This window comes from Phascolarctos cinereus, unplaced genomic scaffold, assembly GCF_003287225.1.
Source record: "Phascolarctos cinereus isolate Bilbo 61053 unplaced genomic scaffold, phaCin_HiC Scaffold_726;HRSCAF=1367, whole genome shotgun sequence".
NCBI classification, from domain to species: domain Eukaryota; kingdom Metazoa; phylum Chordata; class Mammalia; order Diprotodontia; family Phascolarctidae; genus Phascolarctos; species Phascolarctos cinereus.
This window is the reverse complement of record NW_027556098.1, coordinates 341,628,448-341,651,107: the sequence shown is the minus strand read 5'-3', so window position 1 is coordinate 341,651,107 and position 22,660 is coordinate 341,628,448. Positions and strand designations below refer to the sequence as shown.

General features: G+C 39.4%; 1 protein-coding gene across 2 annotated transcripts in view; it reads left to right on the top strand.

The window, feature by feature from the left end:
* NEK5 (NIMA related kinase 5) overlaps window positions 1–22,660 on the top strand; it is a 114,190-nt gene that overhangs the window by 27,929 nt on the left and 63,601 nt on the right. For both annotated transcript variants that reach the window (XM_020970021.2, XM_020970019.2), the window contains exons 7-10: window positions 3,570–3,624; window positions 11,096–11,296; window positions 11,381–11,462; window positions 20,843–20,973. In XM_020970021.2, the coding sequence (XP_020825680.1) occupies window positions 3,570–3,624; window positions 11,096–11,296; window positions 11,381–11,462; window positions 20,843–20,973 (469 nt within the window). The remainder of the gene's footprint in view (window positions 1–3,569; window positions 3,625–11,095; window positions 11,297–11,380; window positions 11,463–20,842; window positions 20,974–22,660) is intronic.

Sequence of the window (22,660 nt, the reverse complement as noted above, 5' to 3'; positions counted from 1 at the left end):
GCAAAGATATCCTTTATAGCCATCACTTATATTGCTATAAAAATCTAGAGAAAGCTAATGCAAGTTGAAAAATGGTAAGCAGTAGTTTCAGTGAACAGTTGTTAATATAGTAGACAGCCCCTAGAACTTCATTCTGAGATGAAAATCCAGCACTATGAACCTTAAAGATACAGGGAACCTAATCCTAGGAGGCGCAGGTCAATGCAAGACCCAGGTAGCCAAAGTTGAGAATAAGCAGGGTCAACCACTCTTCCCAAAAGTACAGTATGAGGTGGAGCCTGGTTTTGGCACAAAGGCTCAATTTGGAGCTAAGGTTAGGGAAATGAGCAAAGTAGAAGAAGATATGGAGCACTGTAAAGAATTATAATAGATCTAGAGATGCCCCAAAATCCAACCTAAGAAAATAACTCTGTATCAACTGTAGGCAGAGACTCAAAGGAAAAAAATGGGTTTTCCACAAGGACTATGTAAATACCTAGAAGAAATGAAGCAAAAGATAAAAGTTCTGGAAGAATTGGAAAGAGAATAAATAGCTTAGAACAGAAAGTGGTAAATCTTATCCAAATAATGGGTTCCTTGGAAATTAGAATAGCCTAAATGGAAATCAATGGCTCCATAACAAAGCACAAAATTTTAGAACAAAATTAAAAGATTGAAAATAGAAGAAAATGTAAGATATCTGCTATTAAAATAACTAACCAGGAAAACAAGTCATGGAGATATAATTTAAATTGAACTATCTGGAAACTGTAATTTAAATTTCAGAAATTATAAATTAAAACTTTCTAGATGTATTAGAACCAGAGGGCAGAAAAAAATGTAAAGAATTACCTGAAAATTACCTTCTATAGGGAACCTTAAAAGTAAAAGTCCTAGGAATGTCATAGCCAAAATCCAGACTTTCCACCTTACAGGAAAAAAAATACCATAAGCATCCAGAAAGAAGTGTCCAAATACCAAGGAATCACAGTCATGATTATGTAAGACCTGGCAGCTCCTACTATAAATGAAAGGAGACCCTTAGAATACAATATTCCAAAAGGCATAAAAAAAAAAGTTGGAAGTGAATATCAACCTATGGGGGGAAACCAGATGTTTAATGGAATAGAGGGCTTTTTTTTTTTTTGGTTAGGCAATGGGGTTAAGTAACTTGTCCAGGGTCACACAGCTAGTAAATATTATGTGTCTGAGGCCAGATTTGAACTCTGGTCCTCCTGACTCCAGGCCAGTGCTCTATCCACTGCACCATCTAGCTGCCCCAGTACAGAAGACTTTCAATAATTCCTGTTGAAAAGGCCACAGCTCAGTAGGACCTTAGAAATGCCAATATGAGAGTTAAAAGAGAGCTAGAAAGAGAGAAATTTGTTGGAGCAATTGTAAATAGCTATATGATGTTGAAGGGTTAAAATTTTAATAGGGAGAAAACCAACAAGTATTCATTCAGATCCTTAATGTCTTCAAAATTGAAGGACTTAAGTAAGAAAAACAGAGCACCTGGGCATGTATTGATTCTGTTCTGAGGATTTTAAGAGGAGAAAGAAAAGAGAAGAGAAAATGAATACATTAATACAGAAAGGAAGAAGTGGGTACAGCTTGCTATTTCTCATAATTTAACATGTGAGAAGGAACATATACAAACATGACAGAAGGGAGGGCCAGTGAACATTAGAAGCTCACTTATCTGAACCCACCAAAGAAGGGTTGTGCATACAAACAGAGAGAGACTTTGGTGTAGAAATGCATTAAACTAAGCTGGGAAACAGATAGAAATAAAATGGGGGAAGGCAGAGAGAAGGATAATACCGGGAGTTATTACAAGCACAACAAAGTTCTTGATCCTGAAGAGGGTATGAGAAGAAGGAAAAAAGACAAGGGAAAAAATGAAAGATAGGGTGATGGAAGGCATCAATGGGAGAATGAATGGATGTATAAATTGTAGCATATGAATGTAATGGAATATTATTGAACCATAAGAAACAGCAAAAATATTTATTTCAGAGAATCTTTGGAAATAGAAACTGATGCATAGTGAAGTAAGTAGAACCATTTATACAAAGTAAGGAGAGCAGTTTATACAATAACAATAACATTGTAAAGAAAAATATCTTGGGGGGGGCAGCTAGGTGGCACAGTGGATAGAGCACCAGCCCTGAAGTCAGGAGTACCTGAGTTCAAATCCGGCCTCAGACCAAAAACACTTGACACTTACTAGCTGTGTGACCTTGGGCAAGTCACTTGACCCCAACTGCCTAAAAAGAAAAATCTTTGAAAGTCTTAAGAACTCTGACTAAAGCAATGACCAGTCAGGTTTCTATAGGATCTAGGATGAAGCATGTTATCCACTTCCTAAAAGAGAGATGATGGAACACCAGCTGCAGAAGGAAACATACATTTTTAGATATGGCTACTGTATGAATTTATTTGGCTTGAACACATTTAGTTGTTACATGAATTTTTTTTCCTCTTTCCACTTGGGGAGAAGGTGTTGGTGGAATAGAAAAAAATAGCAATGGTGATCCCATAAGAAAAGAAAATATAAAAGAGGAGGGCCATTGAAACATGAAAAGTATGCAGAGGAGTACAGAAAATAGTTCAGAAAGAAGACAAGCATGACAGTTTTGAAAGTAACAGCTTAAATTGATTATATACATTTTAAAAAATAAACTGTATAGAAAAGAAATTCACAGTTTCATATACAATCCCTTATTATGTTTTACTTTTTATATGGAAATGCTTATTTTTTTGGTCAAAATATTAAGTTCAGAATAGAGACATTTTGAAAAGAAAAAAATAGGTATGTTTGCTGCCACTATATAAGCTGAAGGTTTCAAGGCTAGCTCTATAGAGGTTTCAGAGATTTTCTTCAGTAATTTACCTACAATTAAGATACACTGTCACCAAGTGGATAGTGGTGACTTGATGGCTTTTATGATGTGGGCAACTGGGCTTCCCATAGTGATAGTAAATTGAATTAGAAAGTAGCCAATTTTTGAACTCAACTTTTTCCTCTCTATAAAAATAAACTCATCAATGCAGCAAAGCATTAATATTTATTTGATCAATACTCTATGAAAATAATTATACAATTCCAGCAAGATTTAAAGAAATACAGCCACATTGACATAATTAGGTGCCTTTCCCAGTAATCCCTTATCTTCTCAAACCCTGCTTAATTCTAATCAAGTCTGGAGAATATGATTAGAACATATCTATTTAATTCATGCAAATGTTAAATTTCAAATGAAAATTAAAGCCTCCAGTTACTTCAAAACCTGATGGTTCTAGATGTGTAGAACCATCAAATTGGTAGCAAATTTTACATACTTTTCCCATTCTAGCAAACTAATAGAAGAAATTCTACTGTCACTTATATGTCAGAATTGGCCTCAGTTTACATTTGAGCAAGAATAATTTTTCATATACTTGTAATGTAAGTGAAAAATACCTTGAAAAATTATAAAGTGCTTTGCAAAGAGAAGTCCTTCACTTTTATTATTTCCATTGTCGAAGCATTTTAGAAAAAAATAGTATATGTTTTTGGTGTATAAATTGAATCTTATTTTTCACAGGGATATCTGGTCTCTTGGCTGCGTCTTATATGAGCTGTGCACATTAAGGCATCCTGTAAGTATCAGATTAATCTTAAACTACTGAAGACATAAAAATAATAGTAACTGTTGAAAGGAAAGAGTTGCAGTCTTTTTAACAACAACAATAATAATAACTCACATTTGCATAGGAAGGAAGGACATAAGCATTTACTAAGTGCTTATTATGCCAAGACACTGAGCTAAGCATTGGCAATCCAAATACAAGCATGATTTTGAAGTCCAGAAAGTGTCCTTCCTGAATGGACAAGAAGGAAGAGGAAGGCAAGCTGGATTGGGCCCTTTTGCAAAATGGAGGCTCCACACAGAGCTCAGCAATGGGAGAAGGGGGTGTGGGTCTTGCAGAGTGATGTTCCAGGGTGAACAGGCTGCAGAATGGCAGGCTGTTCTGGAGCAAGGAGGTCCCAGGCACTGAGGGATATTCTAGGAAGAGCCAGCCATAGAAAAGGCCCAGGTGGTTTTGAAGTGTGGGGCCAGGCCTGGGAAGACAATGAAGTTGGCTGGCCTAGGACCTTCCACAAAATGGAAGCATCAGGAGGAACTTACCAACTGGGATAAATGGGTGAGCACATTTCTATAATGTTTTAGGGTTTCCTCACAACACTCCTATGTGTTAGATAGTGCAACATCCCCATTTTCCAGATGGCTCATGGTGGTAGATTTTGTGGTGGTAGCTGCTATGTCCTTAGTTGCCCAAGTTATAAAATAACGTCAGTAAAGATGACTGACACCAGAGCAGTAAGCAAAGCTGGCCTCTGGCATTTGTGACAGAGTGTATGAAGAGCAGAATGGAAAGAGTCTGGCTGTTGCATCAGGTCCTCTGACACAATCTTGCCTTTGATGTTTTCTACCTGTGTAATCTTGTCCAAGCACTTAACTTCACCAGGCCCCAGTTTCTTCAACAGCAAAATGTGGGTGCTGAGTTAGATGGTCTCTGAGGTCCCTTTCATTTTGAGATCTATGCAAGGGGTGGGAAGGAATAAGCATTTATATATCACCTACTGTGTGCCAGGTGCTATGCTAAATACTATTTAAAACCATCTCATTTGATCTTTCTAATATCCCTGGAAGATAGGTGTTTTTGTTATCACCATTTTACAGCCAAGGAAACAGAGGACAAGTGAATTGCCTAGGGTCACACAGCTGGTAAGCATCTGAAATTTGAACTCAGATCTTTCTGATTCCAGACCTTGGGTTCTATGCATTGAGCCACTTAGCTCCTTAAAATGCCAATTTTGAGTGTGCAGGAAATGGAAAAAATCTGGAAGCAGAGGTGATTAATTAACATAATTATGTGGAATTATTAGTTATTAGTTCTATGTCAGTGGGGTGTGAATCAGCCTGTGTGTCATGGGGGTAGGTTCTGATGTAGGTCTCTGGAAGATTCAGGAATGTAGAGAGGATGGGTCCTGAAGTTATATGGAGAGTGCTATGCGGTACCATTGCTTTGAGTTCTGAGAATGAAGGCATGCTGATTCTCAGTTCTGATCCCCACAGAACAATATAATCCTTTGCAGAAACTGTGATGACAAATCTGACAGGTGGAAATATCTGATTGGAATAGTTCTGGGCTCCCAGTCATCTCTGCAGGAAAAGAGAATGCCTGATGAGTGAGACAGAGCTCAAGCATCATTCTAAACCTGGAAGTGTGTGTGTATGTGTGTGTGTGTGTGTGTGTGTGTGTGTGTGTATGTGGTGACTTTCTCAGTCTTATTGTTAATAGGTTGAGGATCTGAACCAGGTAGGGAGCTCTTGTACAAAATTAGAATATATTTGTTGTTGAAGGAAAAGCAGAGGATGGAGCAGGATGAAAACAAGAAGAACATGTGGGAACCAGGTAGTAATCTGTTATACTCATAATTATTGTAGCCCCAGTTAAAAGTCTTATGCCATTATGGTTACCACCACTTGAAACATGGGGAACCTGGAAAGGGTTCAGAGGAAATTCAGTTCAACCAATTTGAATAAGTACTTACTATGTGTAAAAAAGAAAATGAAATCACACCCATCCTCCAAGAGCTTATTGGAAGGATACAGTATTTACAGATAAGCATAATACATAGGAATTTGAGGAGAGAGCAGACCAGCTAAAAAGTGAGGATGGGGCTGGTGAGGAAGGAGATCAGGGAAAGTTTCACAGAGGGGGTACCTAAGATGAACCTTGAAGCAAGAAGATTTTGAAAGGTAGAAATGAGGATGGTGCATATTAGAGGCATAGGAAGGTGGTTTCTGCAAAAGCATGGAGGGGAGAGTGTTATCCAAAGTGTCTTCTAAATTCATATTTCCTTGATTATCATAATTAACTTTTTTTAACCAGACAGTTATGGGGAACTGCCTCTACCAATGTGGGTCAGCTCAATTTATTGTCTCAGAGAGATTTACCTGGAATACACAATTCAAGTGATTCACCAAGGGTCATACGGCCAGTAGGTTCCAGAGGCAACACTTGAATCTAAGACATGCTGACTCCAAGGTCAATTCTGTGGCCACCATGCCATAGTGCCTTTCACATGACTGACTCAAGCTCGGAATTTTTCAGATTATCCTTTGAATTCTACTTGACTTTATCACCAGTTTGATTGATTAAAGTGAAATCTGCATTCCCTGCAGCACTTTGGACATTCTTTCTTTAGCTAGAGCCACAGGTTTCCCCTCCCTGACCTCCAATTCAGCCACCATAAGGGTCCTTTAAAAAAAACTACTTAATTGTTGGTTTTCTCTCCTCCCCAAGGGAAAGTATGAGCACAGCAGATGTAAGTTTAAAGAGATGGCAGCAAGAATTCCAACTATTCCGTAGCAGTTTAAGAGGTGATATGTAATATTGACTATAAAGGAATGAGACTGAATTTTCATGATTTTGGTGTGTTTGTAACTTATTAATCGGTCTCAATAATTTAGAATAATGCTATGTATTTATGTGCATATTAAAAGAAAGTAAGAGTTAGACAGTGGATCAAATATATCACTTCCAAGAATAGCTTTACTACTTGATTAGAAATATTAAGTACCATAATGTCACACGTGAACATTTTCAAATGTTAAAAAAAAAATCTCCTTAAGCCTCAGTTTTCCCATCAATAAAATGAGATGTTGCACTAGCAGGGGTGCGGAACCTGTGGGCTCAAGGGTGCAGGTTCCCCACCTCTGAACTAAAGGATATCTAAGTTCCTTTCCAGTTTAAAGATCTATAATTCTGTATGGCTTCTATATAGAAATCTGCCCACCTGCAGATGGGCATGCCTATTAGCTAATGGCTACACTGACCTTGCCCATAATGGAGGAATATTAGGAATATGTATTGTGCCTTGAAGTAAATGGAATAAACAAATCCTTTTCAAATGGGAACGAGTTTGCCTGCCCTTTTTAGCTATTTAAAGTCATCAAAGCCACTTTGCCAAATCCAAAATATCTTAAAAGGACCTTATAATGAGCTCATTACTTAGTGATTTTGCTTGCATTATAATATCCCTCTATTAAAGTATATTCATACTTCAGCTGATTTTGATTGCTTCTGAGTCTCTGGACTCAGGCAAGGTCAATAGCAGCACCTCACATCACATGGATAGTGTTTTCATTTACCATTATGAGGCAAAAATGTCTGTTATTTTTGTGTACTATCTGATACCAATTGAAGGCAGTGTGGGTAGTGGACAGAATGCTGAATTTGGAATCAGAAGACTTGGGTTCAAATCCCAACTCTGCCACTTATTTACATGTGTGAATGTGAGCAAATCATTTTCTGTCTCTGATCCTCAGTTTCTTCATTTGTAAAATTAGGATGTTAGATTAGATGGTCTTTGGAAGTCCCTTCCAGTTCCAAATCTATGACTAGGTGATCCATGCAGCAATAGCTATTGTTAGTGGAAATGATGGACAGCTGACTTTATGCTGGTATGACATGCCTTCCCCCTGGGTCCTCTCAGTCCCAGTACATTACTTAAGCTGTTGTTGGTGGTTCTTCATTTTTGAAGAAGACCAATGACATTACAGTGATGTCCTGACTGGCCTGTGAATTGGATTTAAGTGAGGCACAGTTGCACAAAGTGTCAGCCTCACTGTCTCTTTCCAAGTTATCAAAGTCCAGCAGTAAGATAAAAGTCAAGATGATTGGCAATGGCAGATGACCTTAGCATTTTCTTTCTTTCTTTTTTTTTTTGGTTGGGCAATAGGGGTTAAGTGACTTGCCCAGGGTCATATAGCTAGTAAGTGTTATCTGTCCGAGGCCAGATTTGAACTCAGGTTCTCCTGAATCCAGGGCTGGTGCTCTGTCCACTAAGCCACTTAGCTGCCTCCAACCTTGGCATTTTCAGTGCCTGACCAAACTCTAAGCACTCCACAAAGCCTGCTTCAGCTGCCTTCATGACCACTGGAACCAATTGTTCTCAACCACTCATTCTGCTGGGGAAAGCCTTCACATGATTGGGTAGACATCCCCCTAACTCACTGCCAAGTTTGAGGTCTTAGGCTAATGTGATGCATTTGAAGTTCTGCACAATGTATTTAATAGAATCTGTTGCTTGACTGAAAAATTCATGACATAAATTATATCATAAGGTAGGGATTCTAAAGAGTTTCTGGTTAAGCTTCAAGGGCTCTGTGAACTCAGATGGGAGAAAAATCATCTTTATTTTCCTTAACCTTTAACTAAAATTTAGCACTTCCTTCAATTATTTTAAAACATGATTCTGAGAAGAGGTCCATAGACTTCACCAGGTTGCCAAAGGGGTCCATGATATATACATGAAAAGTTAAGAAACCTGGTCTAAGAAATTACTGTGGGGTAAGAGAAAATAGGAGAATGTGTATATTGTACAGTGGCATTATTTTTATTTTAAATGCGAAATTACTGGAGTTAGAACTGACAGAATTTCAGCATATAGCCTTCATCATGACCCTAGAGGTAGAGATGTTTCTATAGAGCTAATGCTTCCTAATGACATTATTCTATCAGCTGATTGTAATAATTTGAGCTTATTGGCAGTATTTTTAACAGAAGCAAAAAAAATTCTTCCACTTCCTGATACATGTATTTCAATACTCCAAGCGCTAATGGTTTCATTGGTGTCAATACCCCCAGATTTGAAGATCCCAGCCTTTCTATGCCTTTAGTAGACAATGGTAATAATAATTTGGGGCAAGCTAGGTGACTCAGTTGATAGAGCATTGGAATTAGGAAGACTTTTCTTCCTGAGTTTAAATCTGGCCTCAGACACAAGCTGTGTGACCCTAGATACGTTGCTTAAACCTGTTTGCCTCAGTTCCTCATCTGTAAAATGAGCTAAAGAAGGAAATGGCAAACTACTCCAGTTATCTGCCAAGAAAACCTCAAATGGGGCAATGAAGAGTCAGATACTACTGAAAAATGACTGAACAAAGTAATAATGATAATAATAATAATATATAAATGTATAATAATACAAACATATATTAATAATATATAAGATACTATATAAACCTATATTGATAATATACAAATGTATAATAACGTATAAAGAAAATAATGATGATATAGATAGCAAGTATTTATATATTGATTTAAGGTTGGCAAAGTATTTATAAATATGATCTCATTTTATTCTCGCAGTGACCCTGGGAGGTAGGTACTATTATTATTATTTTACACATGAGGAAATTGAGGCAAGCAGAGCCTTGCTTTGCCCAGGATCATACAGCTAGTAAATGCCTAAGACCATATTTGAACTCAAGTCTTCCTGATTCCAAGTCCAGCACTCTATCCACTGTACTATCTAACCCCCAACCTTCTTGACCTTTTTTTGCCAAAAAATTTTTTAAAAAAATCTGTTGCTTGGTAGCCAACCTGGTCTTGAGCCTCTGACTTTAATTATACCAGTTTCTAGATGACAGACATACAGTCTGGTGGCCATGTAAGAAGCCCATGTATCTTCAGAGGACCTGTCACAGTTTGTGTTCTACAGGTTCAGTTTCAGATTCCCAGGATCACTGAACCAACAGTAGGTGCTACCAGAAGGCACCACAATAATAATTTAGCCTGATATCAATGATTAAAAATAGTGATTTTGATTTGTTTCATAGATTTCCATGATCAAAGAATTCATTGCCTAGTGGTTAAACTTTTGATTTTCTTTATAGTTAGCTAAGCTGGTCCTCAACAGATAATAATAATTATTATTCTTAGCACTTATATGGTGATTTAAGGTGTGCAAAGTACTTTATGTACGTCACATCATTTGCTCTTCACAACAGTCCTGTGAGGATAACAGCTATTATTACCCTCATTTTTAAGAGAAAAAACTGAAGCAAATGGAGGTTAAGTGACTTGCCTAGGGTCATTGTTGTTGTTCAGTCATGTCTGACTCTTTGTGATCCCATGGACCATAACACGCCAGGCTTTTCTGTCCTCCACTATCTCTTGAAGTCTGTCCAAGCTCATATTTATTCTTTCTATGACACTATCTATTCATGTCATCCTCTGCTGTCCCTCTTTCCTTTTGCCTTCCATCTTTTCCCAACACCAGGGTCTTTTCCAGTGAGCCCCACTTTCTCATTATGTGGCCATAGCATTTAAGCTTCAGCTTCGGTATTTGACCTTTCGATGAATAGCCTGAATTAATTTCTTTAAGTATTCATTAGTTTAATCTTTTTGCTGTCTCAAAGACTCTCAAAAGTCTTCTCTAGCACCACAATTTGAAAGTGTTGATTCTGTAGCTCTCAGCTTTCCTTGGAATCCAACTCTCGTAGCTGTACATTGTTACTGGAAAAACCATAGCTTTGACTATATGAATCTTTGTCAGTAAGGTGATGTCTCTGCTTTTTTGTATGCTGTCCATATTTGCCATAGCTTTCCTTCCAAGGAGCAAGCATCTTTTAATTTCATGGGGGCAGTCATCATCTACAGTGATCTTTGAGCCCAAGAATATAAAATCTGACACTGCTTCCATTTTCTTCTCCCTCTATTTGTGGAGGAAGTGATGGAACCAGTGGCCAAGAGCTTAATATCTCTGATGCTAAGCTTCAAACCGGTTTTACACTCTTCTCTTTCACCCTCATCAAGAGACTTCTTAATTCCTCTTCACTCTGGCCAGGGTCACATAGCCAGTAAATATCTTGAGCCTGGATTTGAACTCAGCCTTCCTGACTCTATCCACTATGCCACCTAGCTGCTCCAGATTATTAGGCACTGTCACTAGATAGTTCCTGAAGCCTTTCCGTCTTGGTAAAACCTTCAATCACTTGTGCTGTCCTGGCATAACCTTTGAAGACCTACGGTTCTTTCTGCACTAATCCATACTGGTAGAGGGGACACCTTCATTGTTGATGTCACAGCTCCATTGAAATATCCACATCATATAGTGATAATAATAGAGTAATTAATAATTATATATACATAGTAATTGCATATAGCTATATAATAATGTGGTTATTAATAAAGAATGGTATAGTAATATTATATTTATGTAGCTAGGGGAAATTTCTTACGCAGTATCATTTATTCTCTGACATTTTAGTTTGAAGGTACCAACTTATATCAGCTGGTGCTCAAGATTTGTCAAGCACATTTTGACCCCATCTCTACAAAGTTTTCTTCTGACCTACAGACTCTAGTAACTCAGCTTTTTAAAATACCTCCTCGAAATCGGCCGTCAATTAATTCCGTCTTGAAAAAGCCCTTCTTGGAGAAGCTCATTGCCAAATATTTGTCTCCTGCGGTGAGTTTCTTGGTCAGGATCTTTGGGTTTTGACCAATGTTTTAATAAACTGAGATAGTCACACATTATGGGTTTTATTTTTAGGTAATACAAGAAGAATTCAGTCATACACTAATACACAGAAAGAGACCAGCAGCAGCACAGCCTGTAACTAATCTGGCCAAAGGTAAGAGTTTTTAAGTCACAATTATCAAAAAAACATGTATTAAGGGTTTTGTGTAGATGATACTGTGCTAAATGGTACAAAATGAGTTAAAGTGTACTATTCCTATATTTATGGAGCTTAATGAAATAGCTCACATTCATATAACACTTTAAGCTTGAGTGCTTTGATGCTTCAGTGACATGTCATGGCCTTTCTAGTCTTCTTACACCTTCCTCCCCCCAACATACTTCGAGATCCGACACTGGCCTCCATGCTGTTTCTCACACAAGGCGCTCCATCTCCTGACTGTCTCCGTTCCGCCATGCACAAAATGCTCTCCCTCCTCACCTCCCTCTCCTACCTTTCCTGGCTTCCTTCAAGTCTCAGCTAAAATCCTACAGTCTGCAAGAAGCCTTTCCTGGTCCTCCTTAATCTTAGGGCCTTCCCTTAGAGTCCACCTCCAATGTATTCTGTATGTATCTTGTTTACATGTAGTTGTCCGTGTGTTATCTCCCCTAACAGACTGTGAGATGTTTCAGAGCAGGAACTGGGTGTTTTTTTTTCCTTTCTTTGTATCCTCAGCACTTAGCACTGTTCCTGGCACATAGTAGGTGATTAATAAATGCTTATTGATGTGACGCTTTGAGATACTAGGTAGTACGAGAATTATTACACCCATTGACCAATGAAGAAATTGAGTCTCGGAGAGTTTTGAGTGACTTGTGGGTCAGGGCCGTACAATTGTAATCTTTGTGTCAGAGAATCTCTCATAAAGGATTGTAGCTTTAGAACCTGAAGGGGACTTTGAGGTCACCTAGTTCAATTCTTTCATTTTGAACATGAGGAAACTGAGGCCCAGAGAAGTTAAATGACTTGTCCAAGGTCATATGCTGGTAAGTAGCAGAGTCAGGATTTGAATCTAGGTCTTCTGACTCCCATGCCAATACTTTTTCCACTGTACAATATTGTCTGTCACATATTTTTGATGATTTTCTCATTCTCTTAGTTTTAGCTCCACATAGGAAACATAGGGGAGTTTTATAGTATACTTGTCATTAGGCAATTTATGCTATTATATATTATTTTCTCATTGACTCATTTTACCCACACCCAGAGTTTCCTTTGGGATACTTGGAATATAACTAGGTCTGTTCATGTGGGTAAAGGGCATGGACTTCCTATGCAAGCACTCGGATAACAATATCAAGTAGAAGACAGCCTTAATTTAATCTCTTAGAAAAATGCAAAGTGACATAACTCAGAGATATCTGTAACAGTGAAGACATTCTCTTTCTCTCTGGTCAGTCTTACTTTCTGCCTAGGGAAACACTGAGGCCTCTAGTCTTCTATGGGCCATTTTAAAGGTCTGGACTCTCTGGGAAGTAAACTTGGGATGGATAAAGAGGGAAACCCCTTTCCACTAAACCTGCGCTATCCAGATAACTGGTGGTAATCATGGAAGGCGAAGTTGGTTCTGCTGCTCTGCATTGTGGCTCAGTCCCTTGCTGCTCCTTCTGCTCCAGGGTTGTTCTCAATTCACAGTTCAGGAACTTCTCCCCTCTCCTCCAGAAGGCTGGGATTCAGCCACTCCTGCCACTCAGGGATGTGGTTCTTCCCCTCACTGAGAGTTTTAGTCACTGGCTTTCCATAGCTGGGGCTGTGGGAACTTGGGGGCCCAGGAACTCATGCAAGTGTGATACTTCCTGAAGTTGAGGCCCAAGAGGCCTAGGACTAGCCCTTCTTGAGGAGTGGGCATGTGTGTGTGTGTGTGTGTGTGTATGTGTGTTTCTGTGTCTGTGTTGGTGTCTGTGTCCGTGTTCCGTTGGGTGGTGGTAAAGATGCACAGGCTTCCCACTCTAGGGACCAAAGTGATGCCACACATGACCTTACATCTTTTGCCTCAACCTTCACACAAGCTACCTGCCCTCTGTGCCTAGAATGTGCTCCCTCCTTACTTCCACCTCTTAGAACCCCTCCCCCAATTCAAAGCTCCCACCTCCTAGAGGAGACCGATCCTCATCTCCTCAGCCACTAGGACCCTCCCTCACTGACTACTTTTACTTCGTGTGTATTTTATATTTAATTAAATGTATGTAAGTTGTTCCCCCCATAGACTAGAGGCTCCTTAGAGGGAGGTACTGTTTTATTTGTGTCCCCACACACAGAATAATGCACAGTAAGTACTTAATTAATGCTGATTGATTGATTGATTGATTCCAGGTCTTTTCTGACATATTATTGATTCATGACTCCAAATCTAGGTCTTTTATCCTATCACATGCTATTAATATTTTGAGATTCCTGTGTGGAAAAGACACTGAAAAAATATTCAATATCAATATTTTTAAGAGTACAATGCTATATGCAGGCAAAAGAAAAGGACTTTTGTGGAATAGTGAGGCAAGAGATGGTCTAAAGAGTTGTATATTTTGTCAAGGTCTAGAGGGTTAGGGAGAAGACAGCAACCATTCTCTGTGTGTGTGTGTGTGTGTGTGTGTGTGTGTGTGTGAAGACTAAGAGGAAGGTATGAATGTAAGAGAAACTACAGAGACAGGGGTAGGATGTTAGAATAGAGAAACATTGAGTGACTTTATCTGGAGTGAGCGCAAAAGATAAGTTGGAAGGCATCAAAGTTAAGGAAAGGAATATCACTCTCTTGGGCAAGCCTCTGGAACAATGGGTTAAGGACTTTGCAGCTGAGATAGAAAATTTTGGACCTCATTTGTAGCAGGATAAAGAGTCACTGTGGGAAGACAATTACAATGTGCTCCCCAAAAGGGGGCCTTATCATTTTTAAATAAACTGCTCATAGTACTTTGCACCTAGAAGGGGTATAATGCATGTTCGTTGAAATAATCAGCTGAGAAGACAGCTTTAGCAGGGCCATGAAGGACTGATTGACTGTGAGAGAGGACTCAAGAAGAAGGAATTTTCTTTGGGTCAAGCAGGTGATAATTAAGACCTTTGGCTATTCAATTAGAAAGGAGAGTAAATGCTGGAGATATCGTGAAAGAGAAAGTAGTGGGATGTCTCTTTAGCCTGAAAGTATAGAGTTGAGAGGCAGTAATGAGTAGAAAACTGGATATGGCAGAGGAGAGAGATTTGAATCAAGGCTGACACTGAAGTCAGCAGAAGGAAAATCATGAGGAAAATCATTATCTCTGTCTTTCTTTGCTAGACTTAATTTGAGTTAGCATTAGGAAATCTAGTTCAGAATATCCTGAAGGCAGACTGCCTAGTCTGACTGGTTTGAATGGGAACATTTAGGGGTGGGCAAGTAGAGGAGTTAGAGATAAAAGTGCGAAGGCAGAGCCAAGATGGTGGAGTGGAAGCAGTGACTTGCTTGAGCTGTCCTCCAAACCCCTCCAAATACTCATAAAAAATGGCTCTAAACAAATTCTGAAGCAGCAGAACCCACAAAAAGACAGAGTGAAACAAATTTCCAGCCCAAGACAACCTGGATGATTGATCAGAAAGGTGTATCGTGCCGGGCTGGGACGCAGCAGGCGGGTGCACAGGCTGCAGTGTGGGTGCGCAGGGTGCAGCAAACTTGGAGCAGGCCTCAGAGGACTGAATCTCGGGCAGCTGTAGAGGTTTCCAGACTCCTCAATCCACCAATGCCAAAGACAAATTAGAAGGTCAGTGGGAAAAGTCTGTTTCTGTCGGTGCCTGAGAAAGGAAGGAGGGGTTTCAGCTCCATTCCCCAAGAGCGTAGCCCTGTGGCGGGGCAGCTGCTTCCCGAGCTTCTGGCCCACGGACTGAGGGGGAATCCAGTGGCTAATCAGAGAGGGATTGCAGGGATCTCTTTGCCAGTGCTGAGGCAGGAATCTCTTGCTTTGCCCGTTTTTGGATCTGGGCCACAGTTCTGGGCAGCAATGCTGGGGTGAGGAGGAGCACTGGCTTGGTGGAGCTTATAGTGATTGTGGAGAGAAGCCCCTCCTCACAGTTACAGGACAGAAAGGAGTACTTGTAGTCGCAGGCCAGGAAAGGAGTAAACACCTTGCCCCTTATCATACCACCTTGGAAGAACTGAAAATTTACAGGTCCCTACAAGTATCTCTGAAAACAGCTGTACAAACCCCGAAGCTTGGGACAGTACATTCTCCACATTGGAAGCAGATTCGTACCTTAATAAAGAGTTTAAAACTCAAGTAATTGGCCGGGATCATGAGCAAGCAGCGTAAAAAGAGTCAGACTATATTATCTTACTTTGGTGAAAAAGAAGACCAAAATATACAACCAGAAGAAGACAACAAAGTCAAAGCCCCTACATCCAAAGCCTCCAAGAAAAATATGAATTGGTCCCAGGCCATGGAAGAGCTCAAAAACGATTTTGAGAAGCAAGTTAGAGAAGTAGAGGAAAAACTGAGAGTGATGCTAAAGGAGACCCAAAAAAATACTGAAGAAAATAACACCTTAAAAAATAGCCTAACCCAAATGGCAAAAGAGGTCCAAAAAGCCAATGAGGAGAAAAATGCCCTAAAAAGAAAAATTGGCCAGATGGAAAAGGAAGTCCAAAAGCTTACTGAAGAAAATACTTCCTTAAAAATTAGAATAGAGCAATTGGAAGATAGTGACTTTATGAGAAATCATGACACAGTAGAACAAATCCAAAAGAATGAAAAATTAGAAAACAATGTGAAATATCTCATTGGAAAAACAACTGACCTGGAAAATAGATCCAGGAGAGAGAATTTAAAAATTATTGGACTATCTGAAAGCCATGATCAAAAGAAGAGCCTAGACATCATCTTTCAAGAAATTATCAAGGAAAACTGCCCTGATATAGAACCAGAGGGCAAAATAGAAATTGAAAGAATCCACAGATCTCCTCCTGAAAGAGATCCCCAAAGGAAAACTCCTAGGAATATTGTAGCCAAATTCCAGAGTTCCCAGGTCAAGGAGAAAATATTACAAGCTGCCAGAAGGAAACAGTTCAAGTGTGGGAACACAATCAGGATAACACAAGATTTAGCAGCTTCTACATTAAAGGACCCAGGGCATGGAATATAATATTCTGGAGGGCAAAGGAGATAGGATTACAACCAAGAATCACCTACCCAGCAAAACTGAGTATAATCCTTCAGGGGAAAAAATGGTCATTCAGTGAAATAGAGGACTTTCAAGCATTCTTGATGAAAAGACCAGAGCTGAATAGAAAATTGACTTTCAAATACAGGACTTAAGTGGAACATGAAGAGGTAAACAGGAAAGAGAAATCATAAGAGACTTATTAAGATTGAACTGTTTACATTCCTGCATGGAAAGATGATATTTATAACTCATGAGACCTTTGTCAGTATCAGGGTAGTTGGAGGAAAAAAATTATATGTATGTATATGTAGATAGAGGGCACAGGGTGAGCTGAAGATTAAGGGGTCATATCTGGAGAATAAAATTAAGGGATGAGAGAGGATGATACTCGGAGAAGAAGAAAGGGAGAGGTAGAATGGGGTAAATTATCTCACAAAAAAACCCAGAAAAGTCTCTTACAGTGGAAGGGGAAACAGGGGAAGGTGAGAGGGAATGAGTGAATCTTATTCTCATAGGATTTGGCTTAAGGAGGGAATAACATACACATTCAATTGGGTATGGAAATCTGTCTTACCCTACAGGAAAATAGGGGGAAAGGGACAAGAGAGCAGGGGGATGATAGAGAGGAGGGCAGATTGGGAAAGGGGTTAATCAGAAGTAAATACTTCAGAGGAGAGACAGGGTCAAAAGAAAGAATAGAATAAATGGGGGGGGCAGGATAGGATTAAGGGAAATAGAGTTAGTTTTTCACAACATGTCTACTATGGACGTGTTTTGCATAACTGCACATGTACAACTTATATTGAGTTGCTTGCCTTTTCAATGAGGGTGGGTGGGGAGGGAGGAAGAGAGAAAATTTGAAACCTAAAGTTTTAAAACATGTTTAAAAAATGTTTTCACATGCTACTGGGAAATAAATATAGGAAATGGGGTACAGAAGTCTATCCTGCCCTACAGCAAAATAAAAGGGGAAGGGGATAGGAGAAGGGGAGAGAGAGAGAAGAGAGGACAGAGTAGGGGAAGGTATATTCAGAATGCATGACATCTTGGGGTGGGGGGAGGGGGAGATGGGGTGAAAATTTGGGACTCAAAAACTTGTGGAAGGAAATGTTGAAAACTAAAAATAAATTTATATTAAAAAAAGAGATAAAAGCACCAATTTTTTTTTATATTAGGGGTTAGAGGGAGCAAGGGACCAAAGACAGCTTGGATATATGTAAATAAAGATAAATTCCTAGGTTTAAAAATAATAGTTCTTCCTGAATTATTGTTATTAGCAATGTTAATTGAGCAAACATTAATAACAATAACTCATATTTATGTAATATTTTAAGACTTGTTGGTTGCTTACCTCAAAACAAACCTGTGAGAAAGGCATTATTATCATCTCTGTTTTGCAGAAACTTGGAGGCAAGCTTGTCTGTGCACAGTTTAGAGAGGAACTGCAATCTGACAGTTCTCATCACTGCCCATTCCATGCTGTTATAGCTATGGGGGTGGTATTAGCAAGCAAGTCTCAAGGCCAGCTTTTATTAGGGCATGCCCTGTGTGCTCACCCATGCCCACCATGATTTTTATGGAGAGAGAAATCCACAATAAAAGCTACAAGATGCTAGAAGGCAGCCCTCCAAGCACCTCACCCTCTTCTCAGGTCCTTTGATGATGCTGAAGGCTTTCAGCCATTCCACTCACCTGTTCATCTCACTCCCTCTTTGTTCTTTGGTAATGCCCCTAGCATTGAGGATTCTTACCTGCTCTCCTGTTACACTTCCTGCTCTTCTCCTTCTGAGCCACAGCTCTATTCATCCACAACTATTGACTCTAAATCTGAATTGTAAGCTATTAGGAGTTGGGTGAAATGGATTCACCCTTTCTACAATCACTGCCTCAATCTCTGCTTCTCCTTTCATACTATCCCACTCATGGCACTCAGACGATACTGTTCTAACCAGTCAGTTGGTTTTGTTGTTGTTAGGTTGTGTCCAGCCCCTATTTGGGGTTTTCTTGGCAAAGATACTGGAGTGGTTTGCCATTTCCTTCTTCAGTTCATTTTATAGATGAGGAAACTGAGGCAGAGTTAAGTGACTTGACCAGGGTCACACAATTAGTAAGTGTCTGAGGCCAGATTTGAATGCAAGGAGTTGAGTCTTCCTGACTTTGGCGCTGAGAGATGGAGTGTCTTGTTTGAGGAGCAGCAAGGAGGCCAGTGTCATTGGATTGAAGAGTACCTGTGGGAGCTGGGGAGGAGAAGGATGTAAAATGAAAGAAAAACAGAAAGGGGGTGGTGGTGGGGAGTCTAGATCACGAAGGGCTTGAATGCAAAGCGGAGGATTTTATATTTGATCTTGGAGGTGACAGGAAGCCACTGGAGTTTACTGAGTAGGAGTAGTGATGACATGGCCAAGCTTTGACTTTTGGAAAATCTCTTTAGAAGCTGAGTGGAGGATGGATTGGAGTGGGGAGAGACTTGTGGCAGACAAAGCAACCAGTAGGCTATGGCAACAGTCCAGATATGAGAAGATAAGGGCCTGTACCAGGATGTTGGCAGTATCAGAGAGAGAAGGGGTATATTTGAGAGATGTTATAAAGGTAAAATCAATAAGCCTTGCCAACAGAGTGGATGTAGGAGGGTGAGAGAGGGTGAGAAGTCAAAGAAGACATCTAGATTGTGAGCCTGTGGGCCTGGGAGGATAGTGATGTCCTCAACAGTAATAGGGAAGTTTGGAAGGGGATAGTGTTAAGGGGAATAGATTTTGAGTGAAGTTTCAGATAATGTTGAGTTTAAGATGTTTACAGATGACATTGATCTTGAGATATCTAATAGACAATAGAAAATGTGAGACAGAAAGGAGAGAGGTTAGTGCTAGATAAGCAAAGCACATCTGAGAAGCATCTGCAGAGAGATAATAATTGAATCCATGGGAGCTATAGATATCACCAAGTGAAATAGCATAGAGGGAAAAGAGAAAAGAGCCCAGGACAGAGCCCTGTAGGACACCTGCAATTGGCAGATATGAACTAGATGAAGATCCAGCAAAGGAGACTAAGAATGAACAGTCAGATAGGTGGGACAACCAGGAGAGAGCAGTGTCCTGAAAACCTAGAGAGAAGAGAGTGTCAAGAAGAGGATGATCAACAGTGTCAAAGGCTGCTTAGAGGTCAAGAAGGATGAGGGTGGAGAAAAGGACATTAGATTTGACAATTCAAGAGCTCACTGGTAACTTTGGAGATGGTTTTTGGTTTTATTTATTTGTTTATTCTATTTTATTTATTTATCTATTCATTATTTATTTATTATTTTGGTTTAACGATGTGGTCAGAATCCAGATTATAGAGAGATGAGAAGAGAGTGGGAGGAGAGGAAGTGGAGGAACCTGCTGAAGTTGGCCTTCTCAAGGAGTCAGCCACAAGAGGCAGGGGAGACACAAGACAGTAATTAGTTGGGAAGGGATAGATTAAATGAGTGTTTTTGTTTTGTTCTGGGTTTCTTTGAGAATGGAGGAGACATGGGCATGTTTGTAGGCAGTAGAGAAGCAGTCATTTGACAAAGAGAGATTGAAAATAAGTGAGATGGTGGGGATTACAGATGGGGCGATCTGCTGGAGGAAACAGGATGGAATGAGGTTACCTATGCAGGTAAAGAGGTTGGCCTTGACAAGGAGAAAGGCAGTATTTTTATGAGTCTAACTTTCTTAGCATTTCCATGTCTCAAAAGCCTGAAAATCATAGATTCCTGTCAGAGCCCTAATGAAAACCAGTAGCTACTAGAAAGCCTTAAGCCAAAGTAAAGTTGACAATTACTTCTGGCTTCTGCCTTTGTGTGCTGCTGATTATACTCCATGTCTTGCCTCAAAATGATTTCATTCATTAATGCTTTTTCTTGGGGAGAAGGATGGTCTTAAAAGAATTTGTATATTCTCTCTTTGTATTATCTGAGAGGGCCAGAATTTCAGGTCAGCTACTTTACTGAGGGATTTATATGTTCTCTCTGGAACCAACTTAAGTAGCAGACCATGAAAAGAAAGTGCACAGGACAGTCATGTCTTCATCCTCTCTAGGGTCTGGTCCTTACTTTCTAGGCTTTTTCTACCATGTTTCCACCTAGGTTTTCAACTCCCCTTTCTGTGCTCTCTTTCCCCATTAGAATGTAAGCATCCTGAGGGGCTGTCTTTTGCTTATATATGTAGCATAGCGCTTACAGTAGCTTGAATAAATTTGTAGTGCTATGGAATACAGGTTGTAATTACTCTTTATTTATATGAACATAAAATTATAAAATATAATAATTATGTTATTAATATGATTAGTTAAAATGTATATGCATCCTGATTGCCTCTTTTTTCTTAAAAAAAAACAACATAAATAAGGTCCAATAATGCAGAAAAGGCGATTCCAGGGTAATCATCCACCAAAATGTAAGATCCTGATGCCCCCCAAGAGACGGGAGTTGCTACTTAGAAAAGAATGGATACCTCCTAGAGCTCAGAAGCCAACACTGGTGAGTTTCCCCATTGTCTTTATCCTAAGGTATTTTCTTTATTTTCAGTCAATCTACAAACTTTATTAAGTGTCCAATGTGTGCCAGGAACTGTGCTAGGCAATAGTGATAAAAAGACAAAAAATGAAACAGCACCTACCTCCACAGAGTTTACATGCTATTGGAAAATATAAAAATATATAGATACACACACATGCATACACACACACACACACACAGAAAGGATACATATGCATACATATACACATATATACATAGACATGTATATATATAACATATATATACAGAGACCTATCTTTGTACATATATACACAATACATAGATGCACATGTGTATATCTACATATATGCATACATATATCTGTACATGTATATATACAGAAAAGTGTGTGTGTATAATAAATTTTTGGAGGAAGGGATCATCAGTAGCTGACAGAATCAGCAAACAATTTATGTAGGAAAATGGTCCTTGAGTACAGTTTTGAAGGAAATAAGGGATTCCAAGAGGCAGAAGTGAGATGGGAGTACGTGGAGGTGGTAAATAGAATGTTGGATATGAGGAACAGTAAGAAGGCTAGTTTCCCTGAGCATGAAAGGGTGAAATGCATGATAAGACTAGCATGGTGGACTGGATTCAGATTATAAAAGATTAAGTCAAGTCAAGTTAAATTCGGTTATTAAGTTCTTACTATGTATCAAACACTGATAAGTGCTGGGAATACATATACAAGCAGAAAGGCAGCCCCTCAAGGAGCTTACATTCTAATGGGGGAAGAGAACACATAAAAGGGAACTGAAAACCCAGTCAGGGGCATGGAAGAGAAAGTCTAGAGAATCAGAAGTGGAACCCAGAGACAATGAAGACATGGCTGGCCTGGGCATTTTCCTTAAAATGTTGGTTCTGGGGGAGCCAGCCAATCAGAGGAAGGAGCCCCAGGTAGTAGAGAGTATTTCTAGGGTGAGAAGTCCAGGGATAGAGTGAACTTGCAGAGTGAATAAGGGGGGAATGATCGAGAAAATCTGGAGTGTCAGGAATGGAGCCTGGAGGGGATGAAGATATGGCTTGCTGGGGCATTTTTCTTAAAATGGAGCTTTTAGAAGGAACAACCAATCAGAAGAAGGGACACCAGGGTAGCCAGAGGAGAGGGCATTTTGTCCTACAAAAACAAAAAAAACCTGGAGTTTAAATAGAGGAACTATTCCTGAAAGGTATTTTTGAACCAATGTCCATTGGTAACTCATTGGTAGCTTTTTGTTAGGGACAGCTTGAATAAAGTTGGAAAAATCTAGGTTGAAATCTTGGCTCCGATACTTAATAGCCATGCGATATTTTACTTAATATGTCCAAAACTGAACTCATTATCTTTCCTCCAAATCTTCTTCTCTTTTGAACTTCCCTATTATTATAAGGAGCATTTCCTCTCCCCCCTTGCAATAAATAAATATTTATTAAATGCCTTTTCTATGCCAGGCAGTGTACTAGGTGATGGGTTACAAACACAAAGAATGAAACAATCCCTACTTACAAGATTGTGAGTACTCACAAGGAGTACACATTCTAGCAGGAGAGATGACACATAAGTTGAATAAATATTAAAAGAATAATAATAATAGTAACAATATCAGGTGGTATTTATACAGCACTTTAAGCTTTGAAAAACAATTTACATATGTAATCTCATTGAATC